At 37.1% G+C, this 20,031-nt stretch overlaps 1 protein-coding gene across 1 annotated transcript in view; it reads right to left on the bottom strand.

Moving 5' to 3' along the window:
• Positions 1-1,433: 1,433 nt before the first annotated feature.
• YWHAQ (tyrosine 3-monooxygenase/tryptophan 5-monooxygenase activation protein theta) overlaps positions 1,434-20,031 on the bottom strand; it is a 31,205-nt gene continuing 12,607 nt past the window's right edge. The window contains exons 3-6 of the mRNA XM_070379086.1: positions 6,080-6,203; positions 4,147-4,310; positions 3,417-3,512; positions 1,434-2,479 (exon numbers count right to left, since the gene is read on the bottom strand). Of these exons, the coding sequence (XP_070235187.1) occupies positions 2,420-2,479; positions 3,417-3,512; positions 4,147-4,310; positions 6,080-6,203 (444 nt within the window). The 3' untranslated portion in view covers positions 1,434-2,419. The remainder of the gene's footprint in view (positions 2,480-3,416; positions 3,513-4,146; positions 4,311-6,079; positions 6,204-20,031) is intronic.

Genomic DNA, 20,031 nt, shown 5'->3' on the forward strand with positions numbered 1-20,031 from the left:
ATTTGTGCTTAAAATAAGCCCTCAAATATTTTTGAATGGTTGCCTTAACTCCATTAAAAAAAAAAAAAGCAATCTATTTAAGTGACTAGAATTCTGATCTTCTCGAATTGTTTTACTCTTACTAGAATTTTTACACTTTACATGGGCTTTCCTACTTTTCACGGTTTTTAAAAAACTGAGTCTCTACTCATAAACTCATAAAGGTGTAGACATGAATGTAGTCTACCAATCCCATCCCAAAAAAGTACTGTTCTTTCCCAATCTAAGCTCTAATAATCAAGGCTGAATGTTGGAAGAGAAATCCCTAATGCTTCGATTCTGGATAATCAGCATTAATATGCAATCCCCCCTTCATTATTTCCAGTTATTAAAACCTAAATGACATTTTAAAGGGAAAACTGTCAATGAAAAAGTTCAACTATTGGGGAATACCCTGGAGTCCAGATGTGAACCCTGGTCAGGGAATGAAGATTCCTGCATGCCACACAGCGTGGCCAAATAGACAAATAAAGAAAAATTCTAACTACAAAATAGATGTAACATTTAGATTTTCTGAACTATCTCAGAAAGTAATTATAAAAGTTAAGAAAGCTTAAATGTGGCTTTAAACCCTTCCTCTATCCCAACTGAGTTCTCTGCAGTACTCTATAAATATTCTCTATTCATCTGGAGGTAATACCATAGCCTGGGCCCACTCTTAAAGATGTTCACTTCTGCAGCAACGAGATAATCTGGGACTAAGCTGCTCTTTAAGAAGGAAGGTACTTTAATAACTCACTAAAGTAGTGGAGTGATTACTTTATCCAGTACTTACAACTTGGTTAGGACTGATAACTGTTGTATTCAATTCTGTCTTTTCATTTTCCCTCAGAAAACAAATCAAAGGTAAATGAAACCTTGTTTCATAGTCACAGATTATTTCCTGACTTTAAATTCTCAGGCCAATACTCAAGACAGGCTAGTGTAATAGCCATGGTGATATTATAAAACCAAAATTATTTGGAATTCATCAACAGTATAACTGTTTACAAAGAGAATCATTTGAAAACTAAAGGTACTCTTAAGCTTTTAACATTCTGCTGGAATAGCCACTGAAGCATAATTCTAACACCAGCCAAAGCACTCACAATTACTTAATTTTAACTTGTCTGGTTTTAAAATGCCCACTTTAACAGTTCACTAATACCCTTTACGTCTAAGGAAGAGAGTGAGTGTCCACAAAACGGATCTGAGGTAAAACACCAACTCGGAAGAAATGCAATCCAGCTTCACACAGGTCCAGGCTCCCCAAGACAAGTGATCGCAACACAGAAAACCGGGCAGCACCGCTCCATTTCACAGAAGCAAAAAGGAAGCAGCAGTAAACTTCAGAAGGCAGTACACTTATCTGTCCCTTAAATGTGAATATGCAACTGTTACAAAGCCAGAGTAAATGGTTTATAAAATGTAATTTTATTTTATGTTACTCTGCTGTTACATAGGGCATAACATTTTCACAAGGCTTTTTTGGGACTACAGTCAATGATTAGCAACATACAATAGTGGTCCAACTCTCTAAATAACAATCACTAGACAAACTGGACACCCTCTCACATGTGCACAAATCTGCATGGAAAAGTACTAATGTTTTAGACTGGACTGTGTGCTTTTTTCCCCCTTTCTAGTGTATTAAGAAATGACATGCACTTTAATTTGCCAAAAGCAATGGTTGTATTCTGGCAGCAACATGCTACTTCTATTACATAGTAAAGTGAATACCAGAACTACAAAGGCAGGAGGTGTAAGTGAGTTTTTATTGGGAAGAGTGAATAAGGAAACTCCCTGTTGTCACAGATACACAAGACCTCCATCACATATGATACAGGAGGCATTTAATCTGTGATTCCCCCAGCCCCAAAATGTTGAATGCTTTTCCATTCAATCTAATACTTCTGGATTCCTACTAAAAAGGAATACATTAAGAGGATGGAAAAGTTGCTCACTGAAAGGAAATCTCTGAAGAAGAGTAAAGGAGGGAATGTAGAAATTAAGAAGTTATGTAGAACACTCTTTAAATTGTAATTAGCTACATTTTCATATCTTCACAGTAATACAAAACACAGTCACTTGCAGAACTGGTTCAGATTACTTAAATACCAGATACATTTTTAGTCTTCTACATAAGTGTTTGGAAGTTACTTATGTTTGTATGAAATGAAGCTATTAATACTTTTCTACAGCAGTAACTGCACACCAGGAAGGCTAAGACAAACACAAATCAAGGAATGGAGTTTTCCCAAAGCTGCAGTGTGAAAAGACTATAAACAGTTGATTCCATACACATGAATGGGTTTCTTTGCTATAGGAAATCCAAATGGAATAAGGAATGGAGATGAGTAAAAAGGTTTCAAGGGGAAGAAAGATGACACCCTGTATGCACTTAGTTTTCTGCCCCTTCTGCCGCATCACATTCTTCTCCTGCACTGTCTGATGTCCATAACTGGAAAGAAAAAAAAAAATCACATTAAGTTACTATTTCTAGATGACAATTATTTCAGGTCCAACTATTATATTAAAATATAATTGTGAAAGCAGTAAATTATTCAAATAGAGACTATGACTAAGATTAGAAGTTATATTTCTCAAAACCTCAAATATCATCAACTCTTCCTAAAGTGTATTCTAGGAGACCTTTCACTGTATATGTGCAAAGTGATATACTCTGAGTACATTTTTAAAGCTTACTGTAATATCAGTCAAAAAGAAGGTAACTAACATCCTTAGAATTTAATGCTAGTTTCAATTCCTGACAGCTCAATGCTATTCTTAAAAAGCATTACTGAAATATAATTTATGAGAGTAATAAGGCCAAAAAATTTTATCTAGCAGAAGAAAAAGCATCAAAACTGGGGCAAGGGGAGGGGCCACAGGAGAACTACATTTATATTAAAAGGTGAATTCCTTCTTCCACATTTTGTGTAAGATGTTGACATACCAAATGTTCTTGAACCTACAAAAGTTAAGTAAAACTCAACCTGTACTTTTTCTCTATTACTTCTTCCTTGATGCCCTTTCTATACAAGTAGGGTGGAAAACTAAAGAAAAAAACAAATTAAAACAGACAAACTCTCCATATTAACATAATTTATCAACATCTTCATACCAGTGTAACAATAATGTTAATGAGTCCCTAAAATCTTAGTGTATTTTCTCAGGAAGGTCTTGATAAAATGCCTATTCAACTGCCTACAAAAGAAGAGTTGTCCTATACAAAATACTAGCGTGTATTTAACATTTTTGTGTAATTTTTATACATCTGTTTTCTAAGACCAGGTGTAGTTCTACTGTAGCTTCCCTGGAAGACAGAGAGCCTGAATAGATATTGACACTTTTGTCCCTAAACAGGAAATACAAATGAGAAAAAGGGGGACGCTCACTGTGAGGTTGTCTCTCAGCAGCTGCATGATGAGGGTGCTGTCTTTGTACGAGTCTTCATTCAGTGTGTCGAGTTCTGCAATAGCCTCATCAAAAGCCTGACAAATATCAATATCCATGATGAACAATACTTAACATCAACATAAACTGATACTCTACGATCACAGACCATTTTTATGTAATATATGAACAGCCACCTTACTTTCTATTATCCATTAAAAAGAAAACTCAAATCACTTTCTCAGATTCTCAACATAAGAATTTTTGAGGATGACTTGAAATTTATAAAGATATATATACTTAGTCAGTTACACAAGCATTTCTTAGTTCTTTCATAGGACAGACAGCACAGTAGCTATGCCCAATATATTTCTTACAAATAAGAACTAGTATTTATTTGCCAAAATCCCTCTCAATGCATCCATTTTAAAATACTTTGAGGAGTGCAGAAATTCTAGTAATCGCACTTGGTAGGCATTACTTTCTGACCCTCTACATTTCTTTCATACTTTTTTGATTACTCTGACCAATATGCTCTTTAGACAGATCTTACTGCTTACAAACAAAGCTGGGAGAGTAAGGTAGTGGTAGGTCTCATGATGGTAAGAAAAAGGAGATAATCAAATAAATGTAGGAGAAATCATACCTGGCTATCCAAGTAAAATGCCTAGAAATTAACATGCTTGCTATCTCAAATAACCTAAGCAAGGTATTTCTGGATGCGCATCTTACCGTTTTAGCCAGTGTGCAGGCCAGTTCCGGGTTATTGAGGATCTCATAGTAGAACACAGAAAAGTTAAGAGCCAGCCCCAGCCGGATGGGGTGTGTGGGTTGCATCTCTTTCTTGCTTATATCGAAAGCCTCTTGGTAAGCTCCTTGGGAATTATCTATCGTTTCTGTGAAGCGAAAAAAACGAAATAAAAAAACATGGTACTGAAAATATCCCATCTGGTATACAGTCACACCTTTAACACACGCTACTAAGTTGGTAGAACCAGTCTTTGCTCTGCAGCATTCTTTTGAAATCACGGTAGTAAACCCAAAACATTATCTTGTACCAGGTTATTAAAAAACACTAGTTTATAAGGCTGCTTGCTTATACTCAGCTTAGTTTAAAACAACATCAACAACGACAACATAAGAGACTCTATTTTTGTTACTTATCTGTAAAAACAATACTGATCCTTGGTTTCAAGATATATTAATGTGAAAGCAACATAAAAGTGCCAGTATATAATCACAATCTGATCTGAGTTTGATGACTGGCCTAATAAAAATGTCACCTTCCTGAAAAAAATCTTCAGGAAGTACTACCAACACTAATCTGATGATGTCATATCTTGAAAAGGTTAGCTTTTCTGAATGAGGCCACCACGCCCATTACAAGCTCTAAAAAGCCTGACCTAACAGAAATTAAGTTATCCCTTTAGAACCCAAATATTCACTTTTTTTTTTCTCCTCTGAAATGGCACATTTACTGATCTAAACATAGCTGGTATAGCCCTCACACTGAACTAAGGAGCTTGCTCTCTCGCACACAAGGAGGTGCTGCAATGGGAGCACTGAAGTGTCTCAGTTTCCAGACTGTAAATACAGACTATTTACAAGTCCCAGACTGCTGGAGTGTTCTACGTTTAGGACGAGAAAATCCCAAAAAACCAGCAAGGGTTAGATCAGTTAATGCTGGGGCTATGGCCCAGTCTCCAAAGATATCCCTTGATGAGCTGACATTTATAAATGTTCAGTCTGTGCAAACATCTTTCACATACCAGTTTGCTTATCTTTGTGGCAAAATAAATTATACATTGGTAACACAACAGTTTAAGTGTACAGACTGTTACAGCAAAGTACAAAAGCTTTCTCTATCTTCAATTACACTGATATAGGGATAGTAAAACTCACATTTACTTAGTAACTCTTTGTAGAAAAGAGAAGAAGAAGCCATAACTACCATTTTCAGGGGCATGCCTTTTTCGGATGGGGTAAAATTAGGAATAAAATAAACTAATTGAAAAGAAAATGAGTTATGTGATACTTGTACCTAAAACTTCCTTGATAAATTTAGCAGCAGGCACATACATAACATACTACAGTATACTCAACTACCAATACTCCAGAGACTGGGTTCACTACTAATAAATTCACTTCAGCTTTTTTAACAGTCAAGTTAGGAAATTTGGTTCCTCTTTTCCCCATATCTCTGCTTTCTGTGATAAATTATATACCAGCAGTAATACTCTCATCTCATTTCTCCTCTGTATCTGGTTATGGGTAATTAGTCAGTGTTATGAGCCCTCAAAACAGGTAGTAAGAGTTAATAAATTAATATGTCAAGCAGAAGTAAAACGTCTTCTGTATGTAATTTTTAGTCATCTTAAGTTTCAAGATACAAGATGCTGAAGACCACATGACATAACAGAATCACCCAAAGCATATGTAAAGAACTCTGGGGCTAAAAATATGGTGAACCAAATTCTAAAGCCTGAAAGATTATGTTTGTTTTTAATAATATCAGATTATAATCAGAGTTTATGAATTTTTCATAAAGAGCACATAATGTAAATTCATGACTGTATTTTCATTTTTGAGAACATAAGATAACATTACAAACTTATTCTCCCTTCCTTTTATATTTTAGCTTTACCCATAAACCGAATACACTTACGCTTCCGATCATCACCACAAGCAACTTCAGCAAGGTACCGGAAGTAATCTCCCTTCATTTTCAGATAGAAGACCTTACTCTCTGGATTAGTTGCATTGGCTATTAAATACTTATCCAACAATTCCTGAAAGAAATAAGTTACAACATTAGGCACTAGTAAAAACAACTGCCACAGTAATCCACACCATACCACCCTGGACTGGAAGCATGGCTAGAAAGCAGGGGTCAGGTGGTTATCATTAGTTGAATGCTTTGGGATCACAACAAGTCATAATGGTAAAGCTAGATTACATCAAACACTAATTAGAAAGAGCCTGTCTGTCTACTCATCCATTCATTTAAGCAAGCATTTCCTGATACTTGGGCCTCCCTTGTGGCTCAGCTGGTAAAGAATCTGTCTACAACGAGGGAGACCTGGGTTCGATCCCAGGGTTGGGAAAATCCCCTGGAGAAGGGAAAGGCTACCCACTCCAGTATTCTGTCCTGGAGAATTCCATGGACTGTATAGTCCATGGGACTGCAAAGAGTTGGACACAACTGAGCGACTTTCACTTTCACGATACTTGCTGGGTGCTAGGCACTCTACTTGACCAGAGGGGATATAAAGATAAAGTCCCTGCCCTCAAAAGAGTCCACAGTCTAATAAGAAAAGAAGTGAGTACACCATTAACAGGGCAGCTCTGTAAGAGGCTATGGAAGCACAGAGGGAATGTCTCGCTCTATTGCAGATGGTAATCGTTAAGACAGGCTTCCCTGGAGACGGGGTATCTGACTTGTCAAGAAGTTACAGAGGGAATGCAGCAGTTAGAAAACAAGGATGTGCAATCATTTTAGAGAGGAGAAATAAAATATTTAAGACATAGAGTATGAAGAAGACTACAGTCCCAGAACAAGTAAGTCATTATGGCCTAGAGCAGGGCTACTCAGTGTCCTCTGCAGACTAGAGCTCATCCAAAAGGGGGAGAAGTACAGGGGTCGAGAGGAAGAGCTCTAGAAATGTTTCAAGCAATACGAGAGTCATGTCCCTCATGTGGAACTATTTTTTTAAATTGGGTTAATATTTAAGTCTTTTATTAAGACTTAAGATATGACTTAATATATTAAGTCATAATATTTATGTCTTTCTTTCCCTCATTTTGTACTAGGAAATGCCCACTTGATCCAATGAGCCAGTGCCTCTCAAACTGAGGTATTTGCACAAGGTGCCCCTAGGAGTATTAAAAAGTCACAAAAAACAAACATGATAGATCTTCTTGGACTATCAATTTTGCTTGATGTTAAGTAATTTAAAAATCTTTCTGTAATAAAAAATATTATAGAGAATAAAATTATTTTAGAAAATTTAAAACAGTAACACACCTCAGATTTGTTTTGGGAGTAAAATCAACAAATAGATAGTGAAGAAGTAAAAAATGGCTTAGAAAATATACCTTTAACTCAAGAACTTTCTTGTTTATGTGAATAAAAAGCACCTAAACAAAATGCAGTGATTATATGCATGTTAAAGGAAATAAAAACATTTTATATCTTTAATGAAAAATATGTTTAGGTTAAAAAAATGTATTTTAAAAGGGTCTGAAGCTCAAGGGAAGTTAAACTTAGGATTACAGTTAAATTACCTAATGAAGCCCCAGAACCATATACATTATAAAAGTGGCAGCTATCAAAAGTGTGGCTTACATCTGGAAAGCTGCTGGGCCAAGGCCGAAGTAACAGAGGGACCACACCCAAACACTGAAGTCAACTGAGACTAAATGTTGCTTCTTAATTGAAGGCTCATGTTTTAAGAGTTTTCTGTTGCCGGACATCACTAATACAATTTTAATAGTACTGAAACAAACTTGAGGAAAAACTCTTTCCCAGAATTGTACAAAATCATACTACTGTACTCTTGCCTGGAAAATCCCATGGACAGAGAAGCCTGGTGGGCTGCAGTCCATGGGGTCGCTAAGAGTCAGGCACGACAGCAACTTCACTTTCACTCTTCACTTTCATGCATTGGAGAAGGAAACTGCAGCCCACTCCAGTGTTCTTGCCTGGAGAATCCCAGGGACAGCAGAGCCTGGTGGGCTGCTGTCTCTGGGGTCGCACAGAGTCGGACACGACTGAAGTGACTTAGCAAATACTACTGTAACTTATCCCTCGAATGCCATTTTTACATATCATGGATGACTTTTAACTTTAAAATTACATCTATGGGACACTGAAATTTAGGTCTTTTTTTTTTTTTGATAGGGGTGCAATGGTAAGACAGCCACAAAAAAGTTCTCTGAGTTTCTAAATCTCAAACTGACTCAGTCATCCCTAACTTTAAAAAAAAAGTAAACCAAAAGTAGATTCTGAGAAGCATTATCAAACAACGCCAACACAATATTTCTACTGTGGTAACCAACACCGCTACTTGCATCTGAACTAAGGAACTACAATGTAAAATGAAGTGCCTCTCACTTTTCTTTTTCTCCAAGTGAGATTCCACAGAGGATCTCCAAAACAGTGCCAGCTCTGGAAAACACAGTACTTACAATCAGAAAAAGAAAAAAAAAAGCTACTAGGAACATTTAAGACCTAGATCTCTGTGACTAAGTTTGGCAGAAATGTGGGAGCAGAGGCTCAGAAAAGCCTGACTGGAATGAGGATATGGGGAGATGAGAGAGAAACGTGATTCTAGCTCTCATCACCCCTCCATCACTTGAGGCAATATATAAGAGTGCTCATGAGGACTGTCTTACTGACACACTGGCCTTCCAAGGATTCAGAAAGCTGCTAAACAGCTACTGCATTAGTGGTTACACAGCCACTTATTAAGCAAACTGTACACTCTTCCCTTCTAAAATGATTAACTTTGATCACTAGTTTGCATATAGCCATTACGTACGATTTACAGTGTTGGCTTTTATTAAGTGACTTGTGCATTACTTCCATCCTGGAGTTCAGCCAGGTCATGGTTCTTTGTCAGATGCCACTAGCTCTCTGTGAAGGAAACAACAGGTACAGAATAACTCTGTCTTTTCACGTGCTGTCAAGCAGTAGCCATGCAGATTTTAGCCCAATTAAAAAACATTGGATTCTGCTTTATGTCTTACCAAAATGATCATGGCTATATCAGGTATTATACATACCAGTTATTCATTATTAATACCACATAGAGTAAAGGTTAAACATACTTATGGTATATAGCATAGATATACATTTTTTGTAAAAAAAAAAAAAAAAATTAAATTATAAAGAAGACTCAATACAGGTTAGACAGTAAAAACCAAAATGACAAGTGGCTCCCTGGAATGAGAAAATCTTCCTAGATAAGGTCATTGGTAAAAAGTCAGTAGAGAGGAAGTGAATCAATTTTTAACATTAACGTATTTAAAAGTCCCTTCCACTAATTTGTCCTGTCATTACTCTCGTCAATAAAACAGGCGATCCCCTTTGTAACCCTTCAACCAGCAAATTTTATGATCCTGGGAGGCTTGGAGAGCTAAATCCGGGTTCCCTCCAGGGCTGAGTGTCACTTGACCAAGAGGCAGAACCAAGAAGTTACATGCCTTTTTGAGAGACATGTGACTAAGTCAGTGCACTAACTACCCAAAATTACAAGATGTACTAGAAACAGAACATTCTAGACCAAAGAAACTCAAATACGAGCAAAAGTCAGAGGAAATAGCCATTATTATAGAAGTCATTTCAGGAGACACTGACAGACCTTAGAATAAACTTAATCTCAGAAAAACAGGATGGGGATAACAATAAAGAGGATTGTATCATAAAAGTGGTAAAGAACCACTCAAGAAATGGAAACTGTCAAGAAATAAGTGATGCAAATTTAGTACAGTAACTAATTCCTCAACCCCATATCTTAGAGAAAAGATTAGGAATAACCAAACTCCAATACTAATTCTATCTCTAGGAGTGAATTATTTTTACATACAATAGTCCAACCATCACTTCAATTAACTTTTCCAAAGTACTTCATTAGGCTGCAGTGGTTAATAGTCTGTGGCATTCAACAAATATTTTTACCTTAAATTTACTTATAAGTGATTTGTTTTATAGACAAAACATATTCCTCATTATATAGTTTATACACCAAACTGATTTTTTAAGTGAGCAAATAACCAATGAAGAATCTTAAAACACAAACAAAATAATTGACAGGAAATAAAAAAATGTTCTAAGGAGTTTCAATTTCCTATCAGCTTACTGAAATTCATTAAATAAAAATACTACTAATATGTTCAATTTCTAACTTCAGGGTATATATACTAGTAGTCACTATCTGTATATTTTTATCAGCACATTATCACAAAAGATTACATTATTCATTCAACAAATATTTAAGCGTTCAATATGTTAAACTGTGTTTAATAGTTTAACACAGTATGTTAAACTGTGCCAAGCTGTATCTTAACCACTCATGTATATGTTATTTATATAGAGAGAACCATTATGATAAATTTTAAAAATGAATAAAATCACCAAGGAATCAAGAAACTTATACAAAGTCATATAATAAATTAGATGGGACCAGAATCGGAAAATAAAGCTAGCATTCTAAGCACCACCCTATAAACAATGGAGCATATCTATCAGAGATAAGGCTTTGGTCTTAAACTATTCAATTAGTAAATTAGCAAACAAAAGAATATAGAGTAACATAACTGTTCAACAAATGGAACATTTATCTAAGCTATTTATCTAAAGCTATTTTTTTTAATAAATCCCAACTTCAAGAATTATATACAGTATAAAGAACCACTGACAAGTAGGAAGAATTAAGTCTCTAGAAAAAACTGTTAGGTTTAATTCCAAGAGACCAAAATCAAAGTAAAATTCAATACTCAAGAAGGAAGTCATATTTCATCCAGGAAATTCTATTGGATTTTATAAACAGGCAGAAACCATGGAGGAAGAGGACATTTCCAAGGCAGAGCCCATGTCACAGGAAAAGGCACAACTGTACAAACAGGTAGAAAGTCACTTGAAGATGGTAAAATCTTAAAACAAAAAGTAGAAAAAATTGCCCAAGATACCAAAAGTACATTTTAAAAAGGAATCAAATCTCACAATATTCATCATAAATTACAACTGAACCTCAGTTGAACGAATGCTGAACCAAAAATCTGGTTTTCCATCTATAACAAGTTCCTTAATTTCTTCTACAAAATAATAGAAATATTTTCTAGTTTTAATAATCTATGCTAATTCTAAGGTACTAAATCAAAGGAGCAACCTGTTAAGTAGAGCAACTTCCAGATAAAAATGTTTCCTTAATATTTTTCATTCACAAAATTCTGTAAATACGGTATGTTAAACATTTAGCACATTGCCTACCACACAGTAAGACTCATTATTTGTTAAATGAACATTAACCATGACATAGCCACATGGTAATGAAATGGATGCAAAGCAAAAAAAAGTCACACATAGTACAAGTACAGGGCTTAAAATGGCACAGGACTTTTCTTGAATAATTTTTCTAATTCTCTATTTTTATCAAAGTAATAATGTACAATCATTAATTAACCAGCATTCTAAATTTTTTTTTAAGTCCCTCCCATTCTTTTCTCTGTTTAACTCCTTCAGCAAATGTGTGTGTGTGTGTGTGTGTGTGAGAGAAATCATGATCTCATACTAATATATCCACAATTCCAATTCAACCTCACAGGATTCTTCTTCCTTTACTTGGATCTTCACACAAAGACAGACTCTGGTTTCCATTAAAATAATATGTAATACATGTCATCACCTAAAACTCAAAAGTGAAAAATAAACTCTCTCTCCCTTCCCTGGATCCTGAGACAGCCAGTTCTTCCCCTCCCAAGGCAACCATCACCATCATTTTCTTCTACGTTCTTCCAGATATTTTATACATTTTAAATCCACATACATTCCCATTCTCATGTTAGTCTACTATGTACACCTTGCCTTTTCCATATAATCATTCCTCTGAGATCATTCCCTATTCACATGTTATAACTGTCTCACTCTGTAATACATAATAACATTGAAGAGCACTGTGTATGCCTACTATAATTTAGTCTACTCTGATGAACATTTAAGTTGCTTCCCATCTGGTGGTATTTCCAACAATGTACCAAATGTACACTTGATCCTTGGAAGAAAGATGCTGAAGCGTCCTTCCTCAGGCAATTTTAATTTACATCCCCACTAGCAATGTGTGAGTGTTCCAATTTCTCAGCATCCTTCTGAACCCAGGGTATTATCAAACATTTTTTATCTTTTCCAATCTAATAAGGAAAAAATCTTACTATAATTTTATTTACAGTTTTCTTAAACAGTATGTTTAAATCCTTTGCCATTTTCCCAAAGAGTTTTTTCCCTTACTGTTATGTACGGATATATGTTATGTTATACTGTTATGTAGAGATATATGTTCATTTTTCAGATGTATCTCATATAACTTCATGTATTCCAAGATTCTATCTAGCAATAAATTATATTAAATCAGATGTAATATTACCAACATTTCTGACCCATAAATTAACGACTATTTGATTCTAACACAAACAAAATATACAAGCAGAAGACTTAACTGAAATACAAGTCTGAATGTGTGTTTAGGTTCTGCCCACCTGACCAGATGAAATGAGAACACATATTAAATGTGACCTGAACACTAGCATATCAGATTAAAAGATACACACACACCCCTCTCACTCACTCCTATATGAAGTATTTAATAAATTTATAACATCACCTTAAATAGACAGGTAGAAACGTAACTTTCTAGTTGGGCAATACAGTGAGACCAAGCACTTTCCCTTCTAAAAATAATCAAAATGCTAAACAGAAATAGATAAAATAGTAGAAAAAATTATAGCAAAGTTCCAAAGGAAGGAAGGGAGATACTCAAGAGCTAGATAGGAAGATGAAACAAAGTTAGAGCAAAAAGCAAAACTTTGTCATTGCTGAGAAGTAGCAAGAAAGCAATTTCCTGGACTTCTAGGGGTTATGGGCATAGTTTCCCACGAAAAACTAAAAACCAAACACAATCTGTGCAGGTGCTATTCAAATTTTTATCTCATATATGATGTTTGACTCTATAAGCTGAAAGTGTGCGTAAAAGTGGGCTGTGGCTTATTGTGCCCAGCAGAAACAAATCATCAAAACCACTTCCATAATCCAAGGTACCCACACAAGTTCCATAGGAAATACCACATCCAAAATTTTTAAAATAACAAAACTAATCAAGGAACAGATACACCATGATGAGAGATCAACAAACAGATGGTTAGTACCCAAAAACTTAAATGAAACAGTGTGCATTAAAACATAAATTAAGAAAAATGTTTATAAAGACTCTTGAAGAATCCTTTAAGGATATATATTTTAGTATTTACAGATTAAACAGATGATGCCCAGGACTGGCTTCAAAATAATGGATGTGTGTCTGTGGGGATATAAACAAAATTCATAATTGCCAGGGCAGGGTAATGGTACACGGGGAGTTATTACAACATTCTCTTTATTTTTGTTAAGTTCGAAATTTTTCTTGATTAAAACAGCCAAAAATATTGGAGAGGAAAAAAATAACAGAAGTCCAAAGATAGGATACAATAATTCAAAACCGTAATTCAAAAAGATACATGCAGCCCAATGTTCACTGCAGCACTATTTACAATAACCAGGACATGGAAGCAATCTAAATGTCCATCAACAGAACAAAGGATAAAGAAGTGGTACATATGTACAACGGACTATTACTCAGGCATAAAAAGGAATGAAATTTGTGCCTACGTCTTGCAGAGATGTAGATGGATCTAGAGACTGTCATACAGAGTGAAGTAAGTCAGAAAGAGAAAAACAAATACCGCTTATATATGAAATCTAGAAAAATCATACAGATCAACTTATTTGCAAAGCAGAAATAGAGACCCAGACATATGAATACCAGGAAGAGAAGGTAGGATGAATTGGGGGACTGGGATTAACATATATACACAGCCGCTGCTACAGTTAGTCACTTCAGTCGTGTCTGACTCTGTGCGACCCTAGGGACTATAGCCCACCAGGCTCCTCTCTAGACAACAAAACCAGAGCGGGTTGTTATGCCTCCTCCAGGGGACGTTCCTGACCCAGGGATCGAACCCAAGTCTACTGCACTACAGGCAGATTCTTTACTGCTGAGCCACCAGGGAAGCTCCATATATACACTACTATATATAAAATAGATAACTAATGAGAACCTACTGTACAGAACTGAGAACTCTACTCAGTGCTCTGTGGTGACCTAAGTGGGAAGGAAATCCAAAACAGAAGGGATATATGCATATGTAAAGCTGAATCATTTTGCTGTACAGGTGAAACACACACAACATTTTAAAACAACTGTACTTCAATTTAAAAAAAGAAAAGCATCTTGGAGATGGGGGAGAGAATTTTTTAAATTAAAAAAAAGGACTTCTCTAGTGGTCCAGTGGATAAGAATCCACCTGCCAATGCAGGGGACGGGGGGTCTGATCCCTGGTTTTGGAAGATTCCACATGCATCAGGGTAAGTAAGCCCATGTGCCATAACTACTGAACCTTCGCCTAGAGCCTGTGTTCCTCAACAAGAGAAGCCCCTGCAATGAGAAGCCCGTGTACTGCAACAAAGAGAAGCCCCCGCTAACCGAAACAAGAGAAAAGCCCAAGCAGCAATAAAGACCCAGTGCAACCAAAATAAATTATTTTTTAAAAAAGCAGTAAAAGAGAAGGCATGTTTGAAGAAACTCCTCAGAATGCAGAACAAAGAACCAGCAAGATGAAAAAATGTGGATAAGTCAAAAAGATGCAAGATAATATGCAACAGAAATTCCAGGAGAAATTAGAATGAGGAAGAAATGTTACGTAGAGATAACGGCTGAGATTCTTCCAGTTACTAGTATAAATAATCCTCAAAGTGGAAAAGCACACTAAATCCAAAAAAAAAAAACAAAAACGAATTCATATGTAGACCAGCATGGGAACACTGAGGAATGTCAAAGACAAGAAAATTCTTAAAAGCAACCGAAGAAATGACACATTACCTATAAGGAAAGAAACAACAGTATGGCTGACAAGTTGATTTTTTATGAGAAAACAATCAAGTATCTTAAAAGTGAGGAGAAAAAAACTGTCAGCTAAAATTTCATAACCAAATAAAGTACTATATAAAAGCAAGTGCAAAATGAAGACGTTTCCAGACAAAGAAGTTCCTGCTTAGACCTTTACTGAAGAACCCCTTTAGTTAGGAAGAAAGTAATGGAACAAGAGAAGTCACCAAGTAGAGTAATACAGTAACTAAAATATGTATTTTAGAGTAACTGGAAAATTCCTGGTCATAATCTATGAAAACAACTCTTCCAAAATTGCAATATAGACTCATTACAAGATGCTGAATAACAATACATATGTGACACCTCATGTTTGCAGAGGATAGTATTTCAGATTATTTATAAGGCCAAAAGTTCTTTCATATTAAGTATGTGCAGAGGATTGAGTTGGCTGTTAAGAACATGTGCTTTCCAATCCTCTTTTAGAAGATTATCTAAATTTTTAAGGATAGTTAATATGTTCCCCCTTGTTTAATCCAACAAGTGTCTGGCTTTAAGACTACACTTTGTATTATCATAGTTCAATTGGCTACTAGAAGGAAATATTTCACTAGGATAATCATGGATCTGAAACATTTCAACAGCTCACTATCTATTTTAAGGTAACTGACAAGATGTGGACTCATTTTAGATATTTATTGGCAGGAATTTAGCCAATATTTATATGCTAATGCTCACAAAATCTGCCTTTTATCTAGCTAGGTAATTTACTTCTGTAGCTCCTACCTCATTTTACTGCAATTAATGACAATCCCTACTTTGCAGCCTGTTGTGAAGACTGAATGACTCAACATAAATTACTTAGAACACTGCTTGGTACACAAATCTCCATCACCGCACCACCACACAAGTCTCTTTAAGCACCGGGCACAGTGCTCCTATCTGTATTTATGGACATTGGGATGGGCCATTGGGACTTCACTCATCCTAAAACATATTAAATTTGCCTTCCAAACACATCTCCTATTAATTCTCCTCCCGTACTAAATTTTGTTTTCAGAAAAGCACTCCCTTGCCCTAGTTAGAAACCTGAGTGTTATCCTAGTGCTTCCTTGGCCTCACTCCTCGATCAGTGATCAGTGAAAAGTCGCTCAGTCATGTCAGACTCTTAGTGTCAGACTACACAGTTCATGGAATTCTCCAGGCCAGAATACTGGAGTGGGTGGCCTTTCCCTTCTCCAGCGGAATCTTCCCAACCCAGGGATCGAACCCAGGTCTCCCATATCGCAGGCAGATTCTTTACCAGCTGAGCCACAGGGAAGCCCAAGAATACTGGAGTGTGTAGTCAATCCCTTCTCCAGCGGAATCTTCCCAACCCAGGAATCGAACCAAGGTCTCCTGCATTACAGGCGGATTCTTTACCAGCTGAGCCACAAGGGAAGCCCAAGAATACTGGAGTGGGTAGTCAATCCCTTCTCCAGCGGATCTTCCCAGCCCAGGAATCAAACCAGGGTCTCCTGCATTGCAGGTGGATTCTTTACCAACTGAGCTATCAGGGAAGCCCTCATATCACTCCCCTAGCACCCCATATTTAGTCACTCAAGCCTATGGATGTAGTATTTTCCAAGACTTTAGAAACTTTCTTGAAGAAGCACAGTATACTTTTGGAACACACATCTCCCCTCTCTTAACTATAAACCACTAAAGAAGACTTTATTTGATCTAGAGTCACACACACACACACACACACACACATTTGTATAGTAAGTTAACAAAAATGTAAGACAAGTGTAATATGACAGTATGTAAATATACTTTAAAAATAAGGATGAGTCAATCAGACTGAACAGTGCTCAAAGGCATGGAAACAGAAGAAGGATACAGACACTGAAGGAAAAGGATACAATATACAGTCATAATCAGGAAGTTGCTTACTTGGAGGACCAACTGTACTTATTATACTACATCGTTTTATGTGACAGACTTGTATTTGCAGATTTTGGTTTCATGGAGGCTCCTGGAAATCAATCCCCATGATACTAAGGGATAACAATTAATTTATAGTCTTAGGTGAATGAAAATCCCAATCAATTCACTGACTAATCCATGCCCTACCCAGGAGATGCCAGCCATTAAACATGTGAGCAGCCATGCAATTTCTCATGTCATAATGCCACATTTCCTAAGCAACTCCCTCATTATGACTTGATTCCTATGTGAGCCTGCCTCCTGAATGAGTACTTACTGGTCACACCACACGTACTTCAATCTTTGTGCTAGTTATTCCTCACTGTAAATGAATAAATGAATACTATCTGTTTCATACACCAGTTACATGAGCCTGATTATCACTGGATCTATCTATGAAAAATAGCTCCACCCTGATGTGTTTGAGTCAACAAGGCTGAAGGTCATACAATAAACTCCCAGAGGTAACACACCCCCTTCCCACCACTCCATCCACAATCTTACTTCTCTGCAGTGTCACATGGATGAGTATTCTAACACCTTTTGAAATATGAATAGCCACTAGATCTCAATATGCCCTAAACAGAAATAAATTTCTAAACCTGTTTTTATATTTCCATTGCTTATTTCTACTAGTCATCGCACCATCACTCCTACCCACAGCTCATCACAACCTCTGATTTTTCACTCTCCATTTCCCACCCTACCACCAACTGTTCAGCCAATATTTTCACCTGTCCTCTCAGTCTCATTCCTATTTCTACTACCCAGAATTAACCATATCATTTCACTTCAACTAATCCAATAATCTAACTGATCTACCAGGTTTTAGGTTTTCTTCTTTCTCTAACCCGTTTTATACCCTGCTGTAAGATTAATAAGCATAAATTCCATTCTGGGTATGTTAATCCACTGTTCAAAAAATCCTAATGGCCTGTTAAAGAATAAACTTAAAGCCTAGCGCACATGGTCCTCCAAGATTATACTCCAAACCTAGAGCCTTTGACTAACGTAAGTGATAAGTAAGGGCTGATGTCCTCGGCCATCACAGCAGCGGGTGAAGCTGGGGGAGAGATCCAATTTCCCCAGTGTGCCATACAGTATGGCTCTTCCTGTATGCCACAACACAAAGAAGCTGGGAAGCACTGTCTCGGGTGACTGACATCCAAGACATATCCATTATCACCGCTCCTGCACTAGCAGGTTCAGGTTCACTTCAGTTCAGTTCGGTCACTCAGTCGTGTCTGACTCTTTGCGACCCCATGAATCGCAGCACGCCAGGCCTCCCTGTCCATCACCAACTCCCGGAGTTCACTCAGACTCACGTCCATTGAGTCAGTGATGTCACCCAGCCATCTCATCCTCTGTTGTCCCCTTCTCCTCCTGCCCCCAATCCCTCCCAGCATCAGAGTCTTTTCCAATGAGTCAACTCTTCGCATGAGGTGGCCAAAGTACTGGAGTTTCAGCTTGAGCATCATTCCTTCCAAAGAAATCCCAGGGCTGATCTCCTTCAGAATGGACTGGTTGAATCTCCTTGCAGTCCAAGGGACTCTCAAGAGTCTTCTCGAACACCACAGTTCAAAAGCATCAATTCTTCGGCGTTCAGCTTTCTTCACAGTCCAACTCTCACATCCATACATGACCATTGGGAAAACCATAGCCTTGACTAAACGGACCTTAATTGGCAAAGTAATGTCTCTGCTTTTGAATATGCTATCTAGGTTGGTCATAACTTTCCTTCCAAGGAGTAAGCGTCTTTTAATTTCATGGCTGCACTAGCAGGAGGAGCAGAGAATTACGAGGTAGCTCTGAAATACAGCAGCACGCTAAGAAACAAAACAGTAGGTATGGGCACATGAAAAGACAAACGCTGTAAGTATAATATCTCCAGCACTATGCAGAGAAGATGGTCTTGGGTCTCTGAAGAGTCTTCAAGTAGCAAGGCTGGACACAGCAGAGTTGAGAGTTTAGTCATTAAGATAATCCGGCCTGCTGCTTCTTGTTGGTTTCTGTGCTCATCAAACAATCTTCTAATGCTAATTTGGCTTCTCCAATAAATTTGTCTTCAAACAGTAAACACTGCTAGACAATGACTGCCTCACCTGTAGCTCTGGCAGCTCCCCTATCTGTGTGCCAATGAACATCTGGAGCCCATGAGTCCAAGGGGACAAACGCTGGGCTGTAAGTGTACATTGCTGTGTTGCTCATCTGGCACCCTGACAGACAGACCAACAAACAATTCTTCCTTATCCTGACCTGAGGGAGGGAAATCTGTAAAGATGTGTTATCAAGTCTTCATATCTCCCAATTTCTATTTACTAAAATGTAAACAGCTCTGGAACATTCATGAATGTGAACATGCCATTCTGGGAGAAAGGGCGTAGACTAAAAACCACCTTGTATAAAAAGTGTTCAGACTTTTGAGATATGATTCTAAAAGTAATAAAAGATCTAAAATTCAATGCTGGTTGAAATATATGTCAAATTAATAATCTAAAATTAATATGAATTAATGTGACATGATGACCTGTCATCGTGGTCAGAGAAATTAATATAGATTCCTCAGATCCAAAGGGATATGTGCTACTGTAGTCACAGTGAAAGCAAAAGAAGCCAGAGTGGTCCAAGCAATTGTGTGGTTAATTATTTTTGTGGGCAAAAGGAAACAAGGAGATAAAACCCAGAAGATAAATAGGGGAAGAAACAAAAAAAGAATTCACGGTTCTCAGAAAAAGAGAAAAAACTTTACTATGTCCCTGTCCCCAGTTATTTCTGAAGTCTTTCTCCTGGCCCACAAGCTGTTGCGCATCCCATGACGCAGGCGAAACGAGCACCAGGGACAGCAGTACCGTTGCCAACATCTACTGGAGCACAGTGGCGCTTTTAGGGGCCCTTTTGTGAGGACAATACCCCTCTCTCCTCTCCTAAACAATGAGCACTTAAAAAATAAAAATAC

This window comes from Bos mutus, chromosome 11 (assembly GCF_027580195.1).
Source record: "Bos mutus isolate GX-2022 chromosome 11, NWIPB_WYAK_1.1, whole genome shotgun sequence".
NCBI classification, from domain to species: Eukaryota; Metazoa; Chordata; class Mammalia; order Artiodactyla; family Bovidae; genus Bos; species Bos mutus.